This window comes from Dioscorea cayenensis, chromosome 13, assembly GCF_009730915.1.
Source record: "Dioscorea cayenensis subsp. rotundata cultivar TDr96_F1 chromosome 13, TDr96_F1_v2_PseudoChromosome.rev07_lg8_w22 25.fasta, whole genome shotgun sequence".
Taxonomy (NCBI): Eukaryota; Viridiplantae; Streptophyta; class Magnoliopsida; order Dioscoreales; family Dioscoreaceae; genus Dioscorea; species Dioscorea cayenensis.
This window is the reverse complement of record NC_052483.1, coordinates 817488-839649: the sequence shown is the minus strand read 5'-3', so window position 1 is coordinate 839649 and position 22162 is coordinate 817488. Positions and strand designations below refer to the sequence as shown.

Here is a 22162-nt window from a genome sequence, read left to right as displayed (position 1 = left end):
TAATTGATTTATAATTTTTAAAATTTTTCTTTACTATTCACCATTTAATGGTTTTTTTTTTGAAATAAAATCAGGGTTTAACATTTTTTTTAAAACAAATTAATGGTCCAAGGATGCTAATAAAGAAATAGAGTATATAAGAAAAGAAAAGGCCAAATAAGAATGCAAAAAAAAATAAAAATAAAGATGCATAATTATTTGCTTCTTGATATGTTTTTTTAATAAAATTTTAGTCCGGATTTGTTGCGTTGCACGAGAACAAGTGGATGTGTAGGAAAAGAAGGATGAAAGAATTGTGCAAAAAGGAAAGTCAAGACATTGCATCTAAACATGTGTACTCATATCATATTATTGTTGAACTGTTTTAGATATCCAACTTGTTGGTTTCTTAGGGTTGTATATGTGTGTATTTTATATATAAAAAAAAGATAAGATAAAAACTGACAACAAGAATCTAGCTCCATTTTATTAAAAAAAAAAACAAAAAAAGAATCTAGCTCCATTCCATGAATAAAATAAAGCAACTTTATCTCAAACGAATATATAGTCTCTTTCACATTAATTTTGAAAAAGTAAAAAAAAAAAAAAAGAATTGGTGACCTTTAATGACTTTATTTTCTGGATAATGACCACCAAAATAAACCAACAACTCGTTTGTCTTTATGACAATTACAGAGTGAGTAGGGAAACAATCAAATCACATGGGCATGTCCAAGTCTTCAAGAGAAGATGATGGTAATATTTGATATTTCTTTTCTCACGGTTTATTGCTTAATAACTCGATTATGACAGCGATAATCTATGAAGAATGTTAACTTCTTGTTATTTTTATTATTTTAAATGTTTTCACTTCAATCATAAAAATTATATATATATTACAAAACTTGAATAAGTCATATATGAATTACGTGTAAAAACTAAAAAAAATTAATCTTTTGACATATATTTATGTTTTCACCCTGTGTGTTACGATTCAATCATATAAGGTCTTATCTGCATAATAAGAAACTCGTACCAAGAAATTGATGGATATTAAGCACTATACTTTAATGAATTATTTATATAATGTAATAATTAAAATTTTTACCATCATTGATCAATTGATGTGTTGTAGTATTAAAAAAACTCTTTTATTTGGTCTCTATAATCTCTTCTCTAATTTTTTTATTCTCTCAAACATTTCGGCTTAGAAAACAATTAAATCGCAGTAAATGAAAGAAAAAAAAAATCACAAAAGCATTGATCATGACCAAAGAAAAAACACATGTACAGCCCACAAATACAATGCCAAGGACATCCTCAAATGTCAACGTTCTTCAATCAGATCCCTCGTCCTTCACCAACAAAAGAAAAAAAAAAGAGAGCAAAAAAAGCAAAGCATAGAAACACAAACACTTAACCAAAATTCACACAAAAAGAGAAAAACAGAATGAACACTGCTAAATGTTACCACAAGAAAAAGAAGAAGAGTTTCTCTTCAAACTCTACATGTATGGCAACCTATATATGACAACATCAAACCGTATTAATAACAAACAAAAAGAGAAAAGAGAGACTCATTGAAATCAAGCAACAATCCCAACCCTTCTCTTATTAGTCACAACAGCACAACTCCTACTCCTTGGATACATTCCATGCAACCCTAAAGCACCAACATCATCACCAAACTCACAAGGCTTGTCTTCATCTATGCGCCCAATTGCCACACTCTGGCTCCGAGGAACCACCCCATCTACGTTACTACTACTGCCCTGGTTCTGCGCGGGTGATCTACCGAGACTCCCTCGAGAAGCCACACGGATCAACTCACTTATGTCCTCTTGGCTATGCGTAGACTGCGAGTGAAAACTAAACCCACGTGGCACGGCCGAGACAGCGCGCACAGGGTTACCCATCATCGACCCATACTGTGACCGACCAGCACAACCAGTGAAACATCGCACGTAGAAGTCCCGCGCGCTGCGCAGGATCCGGTATGGTGCTTTGAAGCACTTGATGGCTGTCTTTTCCTTGTTACTTTGGGCTTTTTTGGTTGTTTTGTTGGTACTTTGTGGTGTTTGGTTTTGGTTTGTTGGAGTTGAGCTTGTAGTTTGGTCAGTCATGGTGCTGGTTAGCTTCTTGCTGATGATGATGATGATGATGATGATGATGATGATGATACACCGGAGATGAAGGAAGGTTGTGTTGGAGAGAAAGAGAGAGAGAGATTTATTTTGGAGGAAGGCGAAGAGGTTTATGGTTAGGTTTTATATGGTTTTCATGGAGGACTTGGAATTGAATTGGACCATTTCAAAGGTTTTTAGTCTGGGTCATGTGTAACTTGGAAACGGGGAAAGAGTTTTATTAATCGAATCTAATTCAATTGCATGTAACGTATTGTGTCGGTTGGGTTAGAAAGTTTGTGTGTGTGTGTGTCTCATTGACATGATCTTGTTTTGTGTGGATGGACATGGATAGGGATTTGGGTGGGGTCAGTCAAGGTATTGCCGCGCATTCTGGGTCAGTTGATAAGGCCAAGTCAGTCAGAGTTGGATCACTTGAAGCTTCACTGTTTTTAAATCTAAGGGGTTTTTTTGTATAATAATATATTATTTTTATTTATTTCTACCTATCTCTTTATTTATGTATTTATTTTTTTTTAAATTTTTAATTACTTGTTGAGCTGCAATTACTTCTTTGATTAAAAGAATGAATAATAATAATAATAATAATAATAATAAAGAAATGTTAAAACTAATTTCTTTAATTATTTAAATACATAGCATCGATTAATAAAAAAAATATATTCCATATTATCTAATTAATATTTAATAAAATATAATAGACCACTTTCACGTTATAACTCTTTTTTTATCAAGTGAGCGATTAATAAATTGGCTTTTTTTCATAATATTAGTTGAGCTGAGTGGTTTATTCATATTATTAAAAAAATAAAATTAATAAAAATAAAGATCTCATAAAAAATAAAATTTAAAAGAAAAGATTACACGTAAAATATGGTTTTTATCATTCCACACAGTGACAAGCAAACAATAATACTCTTTACATGACTTTTTTTTTAATAAACTCTCACGAGACTAATTATATAACAGGTCATTGTTCTATAGAAAAGGTCATTGTCCTAATAGAGCTCTAATGATAGAAAATTATACCTAAGTTAATAGTAGTTAAAATTTTAATAGAGCTCTAATTATCATATATTAAGTTAATAATGTAAACATAAGACTAATATACAAAAACGGTATTTAATCGTGCCAAGTCCATAATGTAACCAAGTTGATAATTAACAAGACTGAGTCAGTACAATATTGCCAATTGCCAATTAATCAATCATTCATGTCACTGATGTCAGACAAACTTCTTTGATTAAAATTGAATTGTAGCAAAGTTTATCTATCAAGTTATCATTATAAAACACTAATTAAACATCATTAATGGCAAGCAATCAATCAATTTCTTGGTACACATCAATACATGGATAATGACTAAGCAATATATATAGTTCTCATGTTATATATATATATATATAGTCTTGACTTTTGAGTTGGTTACCGTTTGTTCATACGTTATATTTACAGTAATTCTTAATTGTAAGATAACTAAATTCCTTATGATTTCTTTAATATCTTAACAGCTTACTTGCTTGAGAAAATAATGATGTATTACTACAATTAAAAAGAAATTTTAGTATCTTGGGAAATAAAGCATTGATCATCAACGTAACTGAGAGGTTTCAAACATGACCAATTCTATTCCACCGAAATAGTAATAATAAGTAATAACAATAATAACAATAATTATTTTTTATTCATATTTGATTAAGACATAAATAGGTATTTAATTGTTAATTATATTAAACATATACAGGGTCAAACATCATGCCGTTAATATTTTGTTGGTCAATTAATAGATTTAAATGATTTTGTAATTTTTTTATTTAAAAAGAGAAAAAGATATAGACTATATATGCCAGTCAATTTGGGGTAGTTTTTGTGCTTTATTAATATTAATTGTTTAATATAAGGTTCAGTATATTGAAGAAGACCAAAAGATTTTATAAGTTTTTGGATAACAGTCTTGACAAGTTAACCAGTTTTATAAAAAAAAGTTTGTTAATTTGAAAAAGATTAAATGACTTGATTATAATAAATTTGAGTATCAATATTAACACTTCCCCAACATCATGAGCAAGATAAAGATTGGAAAACTAACTTTTAATGAATTATTGCTCATAAATTTATATCGTTGTCATTTGATAACCCACTCACTCACCGTGGCCGACACAATAATATATTAGGCGACTATGTGTTTTCTTTAAAATAAAAAAATAAAGTAAATAAAGTAAATAAAAAATAAAGTTTTGTCATTGCTTATACACACACAGTGAGATAATTAATGAAAAGCACCACTATAATAGGACAAAAAAACATTCCATTTTTCCTCCAAAATTAAAAACAAACGTCCATGTTTATTAAAAAAATAAAAATAACTTTTGTAATTATGCTAGTAATTAAATTAAAAACATGTAAAATGATTAAACATTCAAAATAAAGTAAAATGAATTGTACCAACTATAATGTATTAAACTCCCTATATAGAGTGTTTGTCTTCTTAATTTGAACCTTAATTAAGACAATAAATGCATAGGTAGATTGAGATATTAATATGTATCCTTAATATAGTTTATCCGTTTTATCAAACAATAATAATAATTAATAATAATAAAAAGAAGTATAGAAATGGGTTGAGATATTAGTTTAGGTTAATATGTTTTTAGATGAGTCGGATTCAAATTTAAATATTTGACCAATTTGTTGAGTCATTCATTAAACCAGTGAATTCAAAATTTTATAGAATGGAACCCATTTAGACTTCAAAGCTTTCATTTATTTATTTATTTTAGGAAAAATTAAAAAGTCATTATATAAACAGTGGACCAAAACAATTAAAGGATATAAATACTTGGCATTAAATAATATCGGTGGGTTTGGTAGTTATTAATGTCATGAAGTACAATAATTCAGCTTTCAATTTTCTTCATCTAAACACACACCATGGTCAACATAATCAGGCCAATACCTTTCCACTTAATAATAATAATAACCTTAAATTTATAACAAAAGCTGATACACAATTAATCACTAATTACTTTTGTTAATCAAGTAGTTAGGATTAATCACATTTAAATACTTCAGCTGGTCTTAGGTCTACTTTAATCAATACATACAAATAACAAATAATAAACTTGTTAAAATTACTTTACCAAATTAAATTTAAAGAAAATATTATTAAATTTTGAAAATTACTAAATAAGAATTTGTCAAAAAAATATATTTTTTTACTTTAATTATTTTTTCATTCTCTCTTTTAACTAATATATATTAGAAAAGTTAAACATTTACATTACAAATAAAAGATAAATGTAGGAAAATATATCTAATATTTTATAGATTTTTAAATAAATATATTAAAAGAAATCATAAAAACTTCCAAAAGAGGACAATATTAAATACTAATGAAATTTATTGGGAACTCATAAATAAGTTGCATTGTCCAACAATTCAAATTGCACTAATAACTAATAAGAATTGTATGCATAATTTATTATTATTTTTTTTTGAATAAAGTGGATAAACCACTAATTTATTAAAAAGAAGGAAACAGAGGAGTACAGTAGAAAAGGTCGCGAACAAGAAAAGTCTAAAATAAAATAACAAACTGAAATCCTCACCAGGGATGAGGAAAACAGTGAGCAAAATCAAGACAGGAAGAAAGATAAAATGAGACAAGCTGGGACGGCGAAGTCAACCGTCTGGAGACACAGGCCTGCCCAGCAATAAGGATAGGAGGACTACTCCTGATCAGCAGTGTGCACCGAATCGCCGATGAAATCAGTGGGTCTAGTGCCCAGGAAGTTGAGAGAGCGCTTGATCCTCTGAGTGGCCTCCGTGGTATCCTGATGAAGGTTCTCTAAATCTGTTGAAAGCCAAGAAAGCAGCATATTAGCAGACTTGTATAAAATTGAAATAATAGGTAGGCAAGTAAGGTTAAAAATGTGATTGTTTCGTTCAAGCCAAATATTCCAGATTATGGCTCTAGAACAGAGGTCCCCCAGGTTCCGACGAGAGGAAATTAATGAGGGGATCCAAATGGTCCAAATATTAGATACTGAGGATGGGGAAGACTCAACATCAAGGTTTTGTTTGAAGAAGGACCAAATACGCTCCGCATATTTGCAATCAAGAAAAAGATGTTCCACTGTTTCCGAGTTATTATGACAAAGAATGCATGTGTCAGTGGCATTAGGATTACAGCCTTTTTTGAATAGATTGTTAAGAGTAAGAATTTTGTTTTCTCTGACCAACCAGCAGAATAAAGTGATTTTGCTTGGGGATTTGGATTTCCAAAAATGAGAATAAAGTTGACTTCAAAGCCCTCCGTCAATTAAGAAATTGTAGAATGATTTGACAGAGAAAATGCCATTTTTTTTGAGTGGCCAAGAATAAGAGTCCTCTTGGTAATTTATGCATGTTCGGAAGGGAGTAAGAACGGTGTTAATCCCAGCCCAGAAGAAGGATTTATTTCTTGGTGGATGTTGAAATAGGTATCCAGGTGATCCATTAAAAGAGTAGTTTTGCGTTTAAGATCTTAGACCAACAAGAATTCGATGTAGTAGTGATCTTCCACCACCATTTTTCCAAGTAAGGCTTTGTTGAACTCCCGAAGATCAAGAATTCCCCATCCACCCATGAAGCGAGGGCGGCAAATCCTTTTCAAGCGACTAATCGATACCCTTTAGATCCAAGATCGGGGCCCTTTCCATAAAGAAATCTCTTCTAATCTTGTCGATCTCATGAATAACCCAAATTGGTAGTTTGAATCTCGACATCCGATAAAGCAGGGTAGGGGTAGAGAGAGCGGAGTTAATAAGGGTTAGACGACCCCCAGGAAAGGTATAAAAGCTTTCCGGGGGAGTGAGTCTAGATCGGACAGAATCAATAAGTTTTGTCCAATTTTGTCGTCTAGGCCGTCTTCCAGAGAGGGGAACTCCCAAGTATGTAATAGGAAGACAATCCCTATTGCAATTTAAAATTCTTGCAGAAGAAGAGTGAGGTTGAAATCCAAAATTTGTGGAGTATAGACAGCTCTTCGAGAAGTTTATTGAAAGTCCAGAACAACCTTCAAAGAGATAAAGAATTAATTTGATTATTTGAAGATCATCATGCCCTCCAGCAGAGAAGATTATTAGATCATCCGCGTATTGTAAATGACAGATGCTATTAACATGGTCAATTTGAACTCCTGCCAGAACTTTGGAATTAATAGCGTGATTGAACATAGCACTGAGAGCGTCAGCCGCTAAAGCAAAAAGAAGAGGTGAGAGGGGATCACCTTGTCTTAAACCTCTTTTACAGCGTACATATCCTTGGGTAGTACCATTGATGAGAATTTGTGTTTTTGCAGTACTGAGAATGGTATGTATCCAATTAATCCAGCGATTGCCAAAGCCTCTAGCTGCTAGAATCTCCAGAAGGAAATTCCAGTCAAGTGAATCAAAGGCTTTCGCAAAATCAACTTTAAAAGCAAATCCGAGTCTTTTCTTTTTTTGAAGATTAAAAATCACTTCCTGAGCAGCAATAATGTTATCTGCGATGCATCTGCCTTTAATAAAACCAGATTGAGAATTATCGATTATGAGATTAATCACTTTACTCAACCTAGAGGCGAGAATCTTGGAAATGATTTTGCAAGTAGAATTGATGAGACTAATAGGTCTAAATTCTGAAACCTCAGTAGGAGCTTTTGTTTTGGCGATAAGAGCGATATGAACCCAATTAAGGCGTTCAAAATTAATAGAACCATTGTAGAAGTCACCACAAAGCTTAATAAGGTCTTCCTGGATGAAATTCCAGTGCTTTTGAAAAAAGAATATCGGGAAACCATCAGGTCCAGGAGCCTTGTCCGCATTTAATTCAAACACAGCTTGCTTAATTTCTTCTGTGGTGAAAGGTTGTTCGAGGGAAGAGAGGTCAACTCTATCCTTGAACTCAAATAGATATTGCCAATTGAGTAGGAATCTGTGGGTAATTGGAGTACCGAGCACGGCTTGGAAGTGTTCAGTGAAGACTTTACCAATTTCATGATTTTCTTCAATCCAAAGTCCATTACTGCGAATGCGGGGAATGAAGTTTTTGTTCTTTCTACCATTAGCTAGCATATGAAAGAATTTAGTGTTTGAATCACCCTCTTTGAGCCAAGTAATCCGAGAACGTTGTTTCCAGTATATTTCTTCTTGTTTTAGAATAGTATAAAGCTCCGAACGGATAAGAGATAAACGATTAAGTTCTTGCTCAGTGAGGGGTCTACTTTCATGTAGGGAATCAAGAGAATTTAATTCAGAAAGAAGGTTTTTTTTATGAATATTGGAAGCTCCAAACGTCTCTTTCGCCCAAATGCGTAGTTTTGTTTTCAAGTTTATGAATTTTTTAGAAATGATGAAGGCGCCACAGCCTTCATAGCTTATAGCAGACCACCAACCGTGGACTAGGTTTTCAAAGTGTTCATTAGTGTACCAAGATTTTTCAAATCTGAAATACAGGAGCGGGATTGATGGTTTCCAAATTCCAGAAAAATTGGAGAATGATCAGATCCAATTCTAGGTAGAGCACTTTGAAAGGATCTAGGGTATAACAGGGGCCAGTCGTGAGAATAAAGGAATCTATCCAGACGAACCCAGGTAGGATCAGCTTGTCCATTTGTCCATGTAAAGTTCCACCCATGTAAAGGGGGGTCAATCAGGTTAAGATCACCAAGGTGTTTTTGGGAATTAGCAATATCTCTAGAATTTAAGTCTCCTTTATTTTTATCTTCCAAGGTAAATAAAGTGTTGAAGTCTCCGCAAATAATCCAGGGTAGTGCATGAAGATTTCTGATAGTATGCAGTTCCTTCCAAAATTCTATACGAAGTGAGCTAGCATTAGGACCATAAACACTAGTGCAAGCCCATATTGAATTATTAGAATGATTTGTGAATTCAATTGTAATTGAGAAGGTACCCTTGTGAATGAGGGTACCATTAACTTGAGAGTGATCCCATGCAATAATGATACCACCCGAAGTACCTTGAGCTGGGAGAAAATCAAAGGTGTTCAGACGTGAACCACCAATTGATCTCCAAATTGAGCAGTGAATATCTTGAAGTTTCATTTCTTGTAAGCAAATAATGTCAGCGCGAGAATTAAAAATGATATCTTTAACAAGGTGGCGTTTAGAGGGTCTGCCAAGACCACGAACATTCCAGCATAAAACTAACATCAGAAAAGTTGATGGTCTAGTTGTCTGATCTCGAATGAGATCCTGACGAATATGAAGAAGATTCAGTTCTAGTAGATTCAAGTTTTCGGATTCTATCCAAACATTTGAATTTATGATCAGGTGAGCCTAAGAATTTCACCCCGCATGCATTGCTATAATTAAAGAATTGAGCATCAGACCAAGAAGTAAATACATAATTTATAAGATTGGGCGTACCGTCTCTTGGATCCTCAGGGATTTTTTTCTTAGTAGATCTGGGTGGATGGGGAATAAATCCAGCTTCTTCATTCCATCGACCTGAAGGTTTCTTTGGCCTGTCGCTTCTTCTAACTTGCCTCTGAGGCTGGCAATGTGAAGAGCAATCAGCAACTTGTTTATCAGGTAGAAGTGTGGCAGGAGCCATCTCGGTATTGGTGTCTGTAGGATTTTCCAAACCACTTAGGAGAAGCCCCTCAGAATCAGGCAATTGAAAAGCAGATAAATCTTCCGAGTTATCATCTAATTGCAAGAGGTTCTCCTCACTGAGAATAAGGTTATCATCTGCAATTTCTTCAATAGGGAAATCATCATCATCACCCCAATCGACAAGTTCATCGTCAGAATGAGCACTCAGGGGAGTGATTGGGGGGGATGGATCTTGTGTGTAGAATTTATCTGAATTGACATTTGGAACTAAAGTCCAACCTCCATGGATAAAAATCAATTTATATCCCTCAGGAATTGAAATATTCGGAGGTTATGATTTCAAATGTGATGGTAATTCAACATTATTAGGATCAACAAAATCATTTGGAATTAATATCTCATTGCCTTTAGAATTACCAATAATAGTATCCTGGATAGGAGCTGAAATTGGATTCTTAATCAAATCAAGCTTAACATTAATTGGGTTCGTGTGAAGTGGACTCAGTTGAATAGAATCAGCTTGTGTTTTGATTAAAAAGTTCTTATCTCGAGGCAGAATCTCAACGGCTTGAGAGAGTGCAGGGATCTTAGTGGGGTTCTTATCCAGAGGTAAGGTTTTCTCCAAGGAAACATTGGTGATGAGTGAATTATTTTCACAATCAGGGACCACAACGATTTGAGAAAAAGCTGGGATCTCAGTGGGGTTCAATTCCCGAGGCGAGTCCTTCTCCTGTGTGATGTTGGTAATGAATGAATTATTATCACATGGAGGTGCTAAAGTAATGCTGGAATTAATATCTGAAGAAGGAATTGGATTTGAAATAATAAAGGAATCGGGGGGATCCTGATCACGAGACACATCAGACACCGACTTGGGTCCAAGATGATCTGGAGGAGTACGATCCCGAGGCACACGAGTGGCTGTTGTGCGTTCAGCCATCACGTAGCCACTAAGCGTTAACAGTGTGTCCCCTTCCTCGTTTCTCGCCCGAGAGACCGGAGGAATTTGGGGGACCACTTTGTGCCGATCACCGGAGCTCCGACTCCCCTCAGCCAAGGGGATGTCGTCTGAGCTTATGGAAGCCGGTCTGAGCTTAACAGGAGGTGCGCGTGTCTTGCTTGTAGAAGCAGGAGGAGCTCTGTTATCGGATATTGGTAGCGTCTTCAAAATAGCAGAGGAAGCGGAGACGTCGGAGTTCTTCTGAGCAACAGGGCCATGCACGATCTTGGAGCGTATGATTGGAGCACCGTCATCAACAAGACGGACCTTGAAGCTTCTAACACCCACATCGACGGTCATCTCCAAGGGAAAAGATGTGGGAGAATGAAGTCTCACCAAAGCTCTCGTGTGTTCCAATGAGACATCTTCCTTTTTTTGAACAAAGATGAGATCTCCCAAAGGCTTCAAGACTGTGACGATAGAGTCCCAATTCCTACAGTGGAGAGGTAGGTTAGAGATTCTCACCCAGTTGTAGTTACCGGTGGCGACGGCGTGAGAGCCAAATTCTGGCGTCCAATGAGAGAGACTAACGGTGCAAGGTCCATGAATGGTGTTTAGAGTAAGCCGGCCCTTCTTAACAATAGAAACAGTAGCTCTAATTGAGAATGAAATCATCGCCATATGGAGTAATATTTTCACACTGATCGGTGTTCAGGTGCACCGGCAAAGCGTTATGAAGAGAACGCACACTCGCATTACCCGAAATCACTTTGATAATCACCCTTCTCTTTAAGTCTTCTTTAGATTGAATGATGGCCTCAGAGATGGGTAACGAAACCCTAAGAGAATGAGATTCAGTGATAGAACGAGGAACAGGAACATGGAGCAAAGGTTTGGATGTCGGCGGAGGCCTCTTCGATCTATCATTCTCCGGGAGATGTCCGATGCTGGAGTATTTCAGTGGGCATCTAGCAGCGAAGTGCCCAGTCCCCGAGCAGCGATGGCAGGTAAGTTGATGACGACAATCTTTGATTTTATGACCCGATCTTAAGCATCTTTTGCAAATTTCATCATTTTCCGATGAGCGGCGACGCTTCAACGAGGAAGATGGGCCAGCATCCAACTTCGACTGGGGAGGACGAGAGCTCTCCGGGGGAGGAGAGTGACGAACTACTTCAGCGAAGGAGACGCCATCTTTCACCGGGGAGTTCTTGTTTGTCGATGGTCTAGCTTCATGAGGCTGGGAGGGATAATCAGAAGGTGCACCGCTGATGAAGTGGTGTGAGAGAGCGGAGGTATGAGAGCCTCTTTGATGTCCAACATGAAAAGGCCGAGCACCGCCACGAGAACCACCAAGAGAATTCCTAGTGCGGCCGCGAGCTCCGTTGATAGGTAGCCGAGCACCTCCGTACGGTTCGCGAGCGCCGCCCAGGAACCTCATTTCTTTGTTCCTGTTGTCTAGCTTGAAGTTCTGCATAATTATTTTGAACATAACTTTCATGCTGTGCTTTTGAAGAAGGGTGTGGAATTATTGCCTTTTTCGGATCATCTTCTAGATGGCACCCAATTTGATTGCCGGACGGGTCAAATCAGGCCACAATAATTTGGTCTCCTTTTTGTGAGTTGAAAGTCCCTGCCAAGATTTAAACAGACATACAAGCCATTAAAATTAATTTATATCTTTGATGCTCTGGAAAGGTGGATAAAACCACATCCATTAAAAAACAAAAAGACACAACACGATCGTCCCACTCAGCTGTGGAACAAAAACAAGTGCAAGATAAAAGGAGGAACAACGGGTCTCTTTCTGACCCAAATCAACAAAATCACTACTCCTCCCCACCATCTTGAACAACCTCCGTCAAGGAAGTGACCTCCACCTCCTCAGAACGTGGTCCACCAAGCTCTAAGCAACGCCTGATGGAAGAGATAGGCTCAGGAAGCTTCACTTTCAAGCCCTCAGGCGCTGCAGAGAACCAAGATAACAGCATATGAGCGGTCTTCATCATGACAACAAGAGCATTATCACATTTATCAGCAAAGATATAATCATTTCAGCGTAAAGCTCAAAATAGACCACACAAAAGCTTTAACAATCCAATTCCCAAACACCCGGACCGCGGGATGTAATGTAGACCTCCAGCCGCTCCATAAGAGTGACATAGACAAGGGGAGCTCAAGTAGATGTAGAAATCTACTGAGGTACGCCCACACCCGGACCTTTGATGCCCTTAGATTTTAAGTTTAAACTTTGACAGTCTTGCTTGTACAAAATTATTATTATTATTATTTTCAGGCAAGCTCACTGTGATCTAGCAAAATCACCCAATTCTAGCAAGCTCATCTTTGCCTCTAATGAAATGAATTTGTCTGATTTGGGAGGAGCTTATCAAATTTGATGAGATGAGCTTGCTCGCATGTTAACCGTGAGAGTTTATCCTGATCTCAACTAAAGCTTACTTAGTTTAGAGGTTTGCTCTATGCATGATCAACCGAGCTCGTTAAAACAGTTAGGGTTGGCATAAGAGGTAAGATGAAAGTAATGAATATCAAACAAGAGTATAATAGTAATTTAAAATAAAATAAATTTTTTTGAAAAAAATAAATAAACTACAAGTATGTTAGCATTAAAAATAAAAAAAGAACAGACAGAAGCATCAAGATAACAAAAAAATGCCCAGCTCACCAGGGGTGACATTGGCCAAAAAAAAAATAATTTATTTATAAGATAAATCAGATTAAATGAGAATGAATTTTAAATTTAGAAATTTAGTGATATTGCAAAAAGAGTCACAGGACTTGTAGGGACTATTAAAGTTTGAAAAAGAGATTATATAAATTTAAATGTTTTTTTTTTTCCCAATAGATGGCCTGGTGGGGGTGTTGACATTTAATACATCAATGGATACACTTGCCCTTGATTAATGGACACACTTGCCCTTAAATTATAGTGTCCTTTCTCATAAATCCAGTTCTCTGAACAAAAGTACTCTTCTACCTAGTCCAATAATTAATTAAGGGGTGGTGGTGTACTTTGCCTACAAACAATCTTGCATTGACTTTTATCTTTTAAACCATGAGAACAGTGATAGCATTGACGGAGTCGATATGTCAATTATAATTTTAGAATAAACACATTATTTTTTAGTACAAGATCTTGTATTGGGTTTCGGGGTAAATATTATATTATATTAAGTAGGTTTAAAAATAAATACTTGCCAAGATACTCGGTTGCTAACAAAAATGATTCAATGAATGTATTCTCAAGTTTGTATTATTATTATTATTATTATTATTATTATTTTAATATACCATTGTGAGTGGATGGGATGATGCTAACATCTCACACTTTCCTCAATTTGGTTGTGATAAAAAAGGAGCTCAAAAAGTTTTTTTATTAGCAGAAAACTAAAAAGAACAGAGAAAACAACATAGCAAAGAAAAACAAACCGACAAAAAACAGAAAGCAAAGATCTAAACAAACAAAAGCTACAAGAGAAGGAATTAGAGAAGAGAAACAGGCTAATCACAAAAACTAGACACAAAAGAGACTAGAAACTAAATGTAGTGAAGACCCAAATTTTGAAATATCTTCATGATCCAATTTGGTAGCTCACGGCCATGATGAAAAAGAGTCAACTCATGTAAATTACGGCCAAGAACAGCTAAAACCAGAAGAAGCCTTGGCCCAGCATTTTGGAATGGTATGCAGCTGAATGTCTCCCAGAATAGTCATCATGGCACCAATATTCTCCATCAAAGTTGTGGTTCTCCAACATGGAAGAAGCACCCCATACTTAATAGTTCTTGCTAACTCCTCATGGGTGATGAACAATTGCTTAGGCTTCAACTTGTTTTGATATAGATATTGAAGAACTGATTTCAACGCCACAGCCTCGGCTTCAAATAAAGAGTCAGCATGTAGACCAAAGCAACCTGCAATAGAAATTTTTTTGCATTATAATCACATATATAGAAACCAGCCCCCGAACAAAAGTCTCATTGTTCCAAACAGCAGAAATTACAAGAAAAGGACTGTCAAGAGCAGTGAAATTGTTCAAGAAAAGGTTCCTCCATGTTAAAGTATCAGGCACAGAAAAAAATATTCACTTGTGTGAGCAACAGCATTAGATGCCAATAACCAGCAATCAAATTTACATTTTTAAAGATCATGTTGCACCTCGCTTTCCAAATATACCAAGCGGTTGTAGCAATTGTAGAACGAATGAATGAGTCGTTGCCAGCCACAGAGGGGCTAAGCCAATTCCCAGACATGAAACCTCCCTCAAAAGAGAAAGATTTACCAGTAAGAAGCTTAATATAGGACCAAATAAGCAAAGCTTTGGGGCAAAGACATAAAAGGTGTTCAATGTTTTCATTCTCCAATCTGCAAAAGACACAAGAGTTTTGAGGTCCCAGATTGAGACGATAAAGATAATCATATGTTTTGACCCCGTTATGAAACACAAGCCAGATGAAATGTTTAGTTCTAGGGGCCACACGAAGCTTCCAAATGTTACCCCACCCATCCCAAAAATCCTGCTGAACATGAGAATTGTTAAGATGAGAGTAAATAATGGAAGCAAGTTTGAATTTCTTAGTTTTAGGAAACCACACTAAGCAATTGTCAAAGTCAAAGCTGATTTTGCCAAGACTGAGAGTATCAGAATTTAAATGACTACCAAAAACATTATGTAAAGCATGAAGGTTCCAATGAGTATCCACAAGAAAATCAGAAATTTGAAGATTGTCGAAATTAGCCTCCATGTTGAGATAGGTAGGTTTAAAAGCAAGCGGAATCTCAAAGTACCATGGATCTAAAAGAAAAGAAGCCCGCAAAGGATTCACATAAAGGAGCCAGCAGTTAGGTTTGATAATCTTGGCAGTACGGCATAACCCACGAAAAAACCAGGAACAGTTGGATTTAATAGCATCAGTCCATGGATTAAAAGACCCATACTTAAGGTAAAGTAGATCAACCCAAATAGCATTTTGTTTATTCAAATAGCTGAAAACATTTCTGGCCATCAAAGAGATTTTAGAAAAGTGCAAGTTCCGGATGGATAACCCCCCCTCAGCTTTATCAAGCATAGTATCAGTCCAACTTACCGAGTTCATGCCCTTTCGATTGCCACTCTTAGACCAAAAGAAGAATCTAGCATACTTAGCAATGCCATCTAAGATAGTATCAGGAACAAGATAGACAGAGAGATAGTAAAGAGGAGTAGATAATAAAGAGGAATTAATCAAAATAGTTTTACCAGCTGCAGAGAGTTTAGAATGATTCCATAACGCAATAGTCCTTTTAATTTTGTCTAACATGTTGTTAAAATGACTTAAAGCTAGTCTTTTAGGGGCAACTAAGATACCAAGATATTTTAAAGGAAAAGTTGCAATTTTAAATTGAAGAATAGCAGAAATACTCTTTTGCAACCTCTTATTGAATCTAGTGGGAAAGTAAATTTCTGATTTAATACTATTAGCCCGTTGACCCGTAAGACGTTGATAAAAAGAAAGACAAAGCTTGATATTACGGGCTGACTTCCTAGAAGCCTGGGTAACAACAATTAAATCATCAGCATACATAAGGTGGTTAAAGTTTTTTGAGAGGGAATGGCTAAAACCAGGAACCATGTTATGTTGCAAAGCAAAATTAAGGATTGCCGTCAAATTTTGAGCAGTCAAAATGAAGAGGTAAGGAGAGATAGGATCTCCCTGTCGAAGGCCCCTAGAAGCATTAATCCACCTAGAAGGATGCTTATTAATTAGAAGAGAGTAAGTAGTGGATCTAAGACAAGCATTGATCCAAGAAATCCAAATACTAGGAAACTTCATTCGGTGAAGAGTGGCAAGAATTGCATTCCAACTCAAAGTGTCATAGGCTTTTTCAATGTCCAATTTAATAATCATCCTAGGGAGGGAGGAATTGTCATTATCCATCGAATGCACTACCTCTTGCAGAGCAATGATATTATCGAAGGGATCTGCGACAAAAAAACAAAAGCCACTTTTGCTCAATGCCAATTAAACTAGGTAAAAATGCTTTTTAAGACGATTGGCGAGAATTTTTAGAGATGACCTTATAGCACACATTACATAAAAGAAATTGGGACGATAATCAGAAACTTGCTTAGGATTGGCTTTTTTAGGGATTAAGACAATATAAGTCTGGCCCCAAGACTTAGGCAAAAAAGCATTCTCAAAAAAATATTTAATAGCCATAAATAAAGAATCACCAATGTCATCCCAGAAAAAGATAAAAATTCAGCATTCATACCATCAGGTCCGGGCTTTTTACCTGAAGGAAGTGATTTCAAAGCTTGAAATACTTCCTGTTTAGTAACCTCTTTGATAAGCATATCTCTGTCTATGGATTCAACAAAAGGTAAATCATTAGGAAGAGCAAGAAGGACATCATTAAAAGACATATCATTAGGATCCTTCCATAATTCAGAAAAGAAATTGATAAAAGTACTCTCAATCCCAAACCGATCAGTGAAACAGTTATCATTATAATCAGCAATATGCATAATAGAATTAACATGATTTCTAATACGAACAGAATTATGAAAGAAGGAAGTATTATAATCACCACTTTGAACCCAAAGAAGTCTAGCCCGTTGGGCCCATTTCAAAGAGTTTTGTCTCTGAAGAGCAGTAAACTTATTATAAAGAGCATTTAAATTGCTATGAGTAAAAGTATCAAAGCTATTGAGATCCTCAATTACCTCCACCTCAGCAATCTCTTGTTCAGTCTTTTTGATTTCAAAATCCAGCGAGTTAATACCTGTCTTTTTCCATCTCAACAAATTAGTACGAGTACGAGCTAAAAGATGAGAAAATGCATGTAAAGGATTAGAATGGGGCCAAAATCGCCAAGCCTCTCTAACTGCAGAGTGACAACCCAAATAATCTAACCAGAAATTCTCAAATTTAAAAGTTTTCTTGTAGTAATAGTTAGATCTGGGAATAATGGTCAAGAGAAGAGGGGCATGATCTGAACAGGTTCTAGGAAGGTGCTTGATGACATAATTATTAAAGTGAGCAGCCCAATTAGTGTTAACCAGACAACGATCCAGACGGGCCCATCGCCTAGCTAACCCTAATTGGTTATTGCACCAAGTATAATCGGAACCAGTATATCTAACATCCAATAGATTATTAATAGTGATAAAATTGGAAAACTCACGCGCTTTGCGACGATAGTTACAGAAAGATCCCCCTCTTATCTCTTCACCAGTACAAACTTCATTAAAATCCCCTATACCAAGCCAAGGTAAGTTAGCCGAAGCAATATCAGAGAGTTCTTTCCACAAAATACGTTGGCCATGAATATGATTAGAGTTATAAATGATGGAGAGAACCCAAGAGTGTTGTTGAGCAGTGGTAATAACAAGATGAAGAGCAAACCGTGATTTGACCAACGGAGTCACAGAACCAATGTTAATCCTCCAGAAAACGATAATACCACCAGAATAGCCTTGCGAAAGAAGCGCAGCCCAGTGCCAACTAGTACCAAGAATTTGACAGAATCTCTCCAAACGGGACGAATCCGCTCTGGTTTCAACCAAACAGAAAATCAAAGGGCTTATCTTCCTGACCATTTGCAAAATACGAGAAGTAGTGTCCCGGCCCGACACACCTCTACAATTCCAACAAACAATATTAGTAATTTCAGTCATCATATAATAAGACATGATAATAAGAACACCAAGAACAAAATATTTGTAAACTAACAAGCGAAGAGTCTAACGCAAGAAGAAGAAAAGGATACACATCAAGCATCCTCAACACCCATGTCAAGCCGCCCTTTCTTCAGAGAAGACGGAGCCTCAAGAGAAGCCCGGCGGACAAGATTTTCTTTCCGAATACCATTCTGGAATTGATCCAGAGTCATATTGTCATCAGGTTCATCATTTTCTACATCATCTGACATTGCATCGTTCTCATCATCGTCTTCCTCATAGTCAGATTCCGAGCCCGAAGAATCTTCAGAGTCATTCATCTCAACGTAAGTGTTATCTTGAGAGGGAGCTGAGGGTTGAAGAATGTCGGCGAGACGATCAACAACCATAATATGATTATCAGAGGGCTCACCAGACTCCAACCCCATACCCGGATCTAAAGAAGATCTTAGAACTGGAGAAATATTGACATCATAATTACCAGTTTTCCCTTTGCCTTTGAGACCAGCTGAACCCTTGGGACTAGAGAAAGGAGCAGTCATATCACCCCTATCTGTTTCCAAAGCTTCAGTGGGAGACAGGACCGTTGAAAGAGGAGCTTGAACAGAATGCTGATTTGATTCGGAAGCTACAAGTGGGGCAATAGAGCACTGTTCAAGAGAGATCCGAGGCCTAGACGAAACGTGCCCACCTCTCCCTCTGAGCAGACCACCACGAGGCGCCCGCACAGCATCAGAGCGAACGGTAGCGGCCTTGGTAATCTCGCTAACCGGGGCACGTGATCTCGCATGCTGCTCATGTGACTCCGGCCTGGAGCCACCGGCACCACCGCGCCCACCACCGCGACCCCGTCGTCGAGTTACCAGCATCCACGGACCATAATCAGAATCAATAAAATTATCCTGCTTTTCTGGAGCCAATTCCAGGTCAATCGATATAGATCCAGCACCTACCTCCATGCCAGTGCCTTGTAAACCTTGAGCTTCCATAACCGCCATCCTTTGTCTGACACCAGGGTCAGGACAAAGGGGTGGAGATGACAAGCTCTGGTTTTCCAAGTTCCGGCGGCTGCAGGTGTTAGTTCCATGACCTATGACACCACACGAGTAACAAAATGTTGGCAATCTTTCATAGAGGACAACCACAAACACCCTGTGGCTATCATCTCCAATCCAAAAACCTTGTTTGAGTGGCTTGGCCAGATCAATTTCCACACACACCCGTGCAAATTTTGACCTAGAAAGAGAACAAGTAAACTCGTCAATTTTAAGCAACTGACCTAAACAAGAAGTTATAGTTTCCAGGGTTTCGCCATCCCAAAACTCCACAGGTAAGTTGTGGAGTTGCACCCAGACAGCAGCAGTAGTAAGCTTGGTGAAGGCCGGCTCAAAGAATGGTTGCCACTGAGCAAGCTGTAAGACAATACCATTCACAGCCCATGGACACTCAAATAGTATCTTCTGCATAGACTCATGGGAGGCACACCTAATTAGAAGGTAGCCATTCGGTAGATCAGAAATCATAGTTTCACCCAAGTTACTCCACATATTCAGCAGTATCTTCTTGACTTGATCGAAGGCCGGAGGCTTTCCAAAAAATTTTCCAAACAACGAGTTTTGGAAACGACGACAAGCTTTGGTCATAGTATCACTATCCAAATGAATAAAATCATTAGAATTGGCTTTGAGCTTGTTCAACACGGATTGGTCCTGCAGAGGTGAACAATAAATAAAGAAGAACACTCTTTCATTTCATGTCTAAGCACCACAGCAAAATAAATAAATAAATAAATAAATAAATAAAGGCTAAACAAGGACCCTAGAAAACAGGTCCAACCAAATTGAAGCCCATATATGAATAAGAGAGAGACAATAAATAAAGAAGAACAAACTTAGAAACAGAGACTTCAAACATGAACACAAGGCCAAAAAACATGCCAAGTATTCCAAGCAACTTGAACCACACAAATCCATCAATTCAAAAACTAATCCATTAAAGATCATGTTATCAGTCTAAAAAACTAAAACATGTCAACCATTCAAAGCAACTTCAACCACACAAATCCATCAACAACTAATCCATTCACTATCATGCCATCAATCTAAAAAACTAAGCACCGGCACCTTCAATCTCAGAAAGAGTAGTCAAGCAAATGACATCCATCATTCAGGCAGTGAGTATAATTAACAGTAGGAAAGAGAGGAAAAGTAAACAAAGAGGAACTTCACAAGAATGAAGACTCTATTCCTAATGGTTGCTTCACTGTGCCTTTGCCACAACTCAATTGCTGTTGATCTTCACCCACTAGTACTAGTACCAGGGAGTGGAGGCAACCAGTTAGAAGCTCGTCTGACATCAAAATACAAGCCATCAACTCTTATTTGCAAGTTATCAGCTCTGCAGACCAAGAGCTCATGGTTCAGGCTCTGGTTTAGCCCAAGTGTTATCATTTCTCCTTTTACACAGTGCTTCGCTGAGAGGATGATGCTCTACTATGATCCTGAGCTTGATGACTACCATAATGCTCCTGGAGTTGAGACAAGAGTTCCCCACTTTGGCTCTACTGAAGGACTTATGTATCTTGACCCTCATCTCAAGTAAGCTTATTAGAGTAACATATAATATGATAGGAATTTAGCATTTCATAGCATGATAAGGGTTTTCAGTATTTTATATAAGAGATGAATTACATCAATCCTATATTGAATAAGGTGAGGAGATTATGTACTTATATGCATTAGATGCTTATTAGACAACTAATTCCTCACATGGATTGTAATCTTCTTCTTCTTCTTTAGTATTTTTAGTTAAAAATGCTGAATATGGATGATATTTCATAGAGTAATCTCTGTTTTGTAGGCACATAACAGAGTACATGGCCACACTAGTGAACTCCTTGGAAGAAGTAGGATATGAAAGTGGGAAGAACTTATTTGGTGCACCATATGACTTCCGGTATGGTCTTGCAGCTGAAGGGCACCCTTGTCATATTGGCAACCAATATTTGCAGGACCTTAAAAAGCTAATAGAATCAGCATTCGTTTCCAATGGCAAGAAGCCAGTGATCATCGTCTCTCATAGTCTTGGAGGTCTCTTTGTGCTCCAACTGCTCAACAGGAGTCCTTTGTCTTGGCGCCACAAATACATCAAACACTTTATTTCAGTGTCAGCCCCATGGGGTGGGACTGTCCTACAAATGCTCACCTTCGCTTCTGGTTACACTCTGGGTATCCCCGTTGTGAACCCATTGGTAGTTAGAGAAGAACAAAGGAGCTCTGAGAGCAACTTATGGCTCATGCCTTCACCCAAAGTCTTTGCTGCAAAACCTCTTGTGATCACTGAGAAAAAGAGTTACATGGCATCAGATGTACCTGAGTTTCTGATGGACATTGGATTTGGGGAGGGTGTGTGTCCTTATAAGACAAGGATTGAACCATTGTTGGATAGTTTGGAAGCTCCTGGTGTTCCAGTGACATGCATTGTTGGTACTGGAGTTGAGACACCGGAGAAGTTGGTTTATGGGAATCAAGGGTTTGATGTGCAACCTGGGATTGTTTATGGGGATGGAGATGGGACTGTGAACTTGGAGAGCTTGTTAGCACTTGAGTCTCTATGGTCAGGTTTGAAGGGGCAACAGGTGTTGAAGGTGATTAAGGTTTCTGGTGTTTCTCATATGTCACTTGTTAAGGATGAGGTTGCTGTGAATGAGATACTGGCTCAAGTTCAGAGCATTAACTCTATCCATTTGACCTCCTTTGCTTAAGCTTTGTGTTTGGAAATTTTGAGTTATATATAATTGGCTCACTAGTACCAAAAT

The 22162-nt window shown here is 37.1% G+C and overlaps 2 protein-coding genes across 2 annotated transcripts; one reads left to right on the top strand and one right to left on the bottom strand.

Moving 5' to 3' along the window:
* Positions 1-1564: 1564 nt before the first annotated feature.
* On the bottom strand, positions 1565-2312 carry LOC120274795. The gene has a single exon (XM_039281333.1). The coding sequence runs from the start codon at positions 2100-2102 to the stop codon at positions 1566-1568; it is 537 nt and encodes a 178-aa protein (XP_039137267.1). The 5' UTR covers positions 2103-2312; the 3' UTR covers position 1565.
* An 18086-nt stretch (positions 2313-20398) lies between these two features.
* On the top strand, positions 20399-22162 carry LOC120274980 (lecithin-cholesterol acyltransferase-like 1). Its single transcript, XM_039281508.1, has 2 exons — positions 20399-20942; positions 21205-22162. Exons 1-2 carry the CDS (start codon positions 20578-20580, stop codon positions 22106-22108), a joined length of 1269 nt encoding a protein of 422 aa, XP_039137442.1. The 5' UTR covers positions 20399-20577; the 3' UTR covers positions 22109-22162.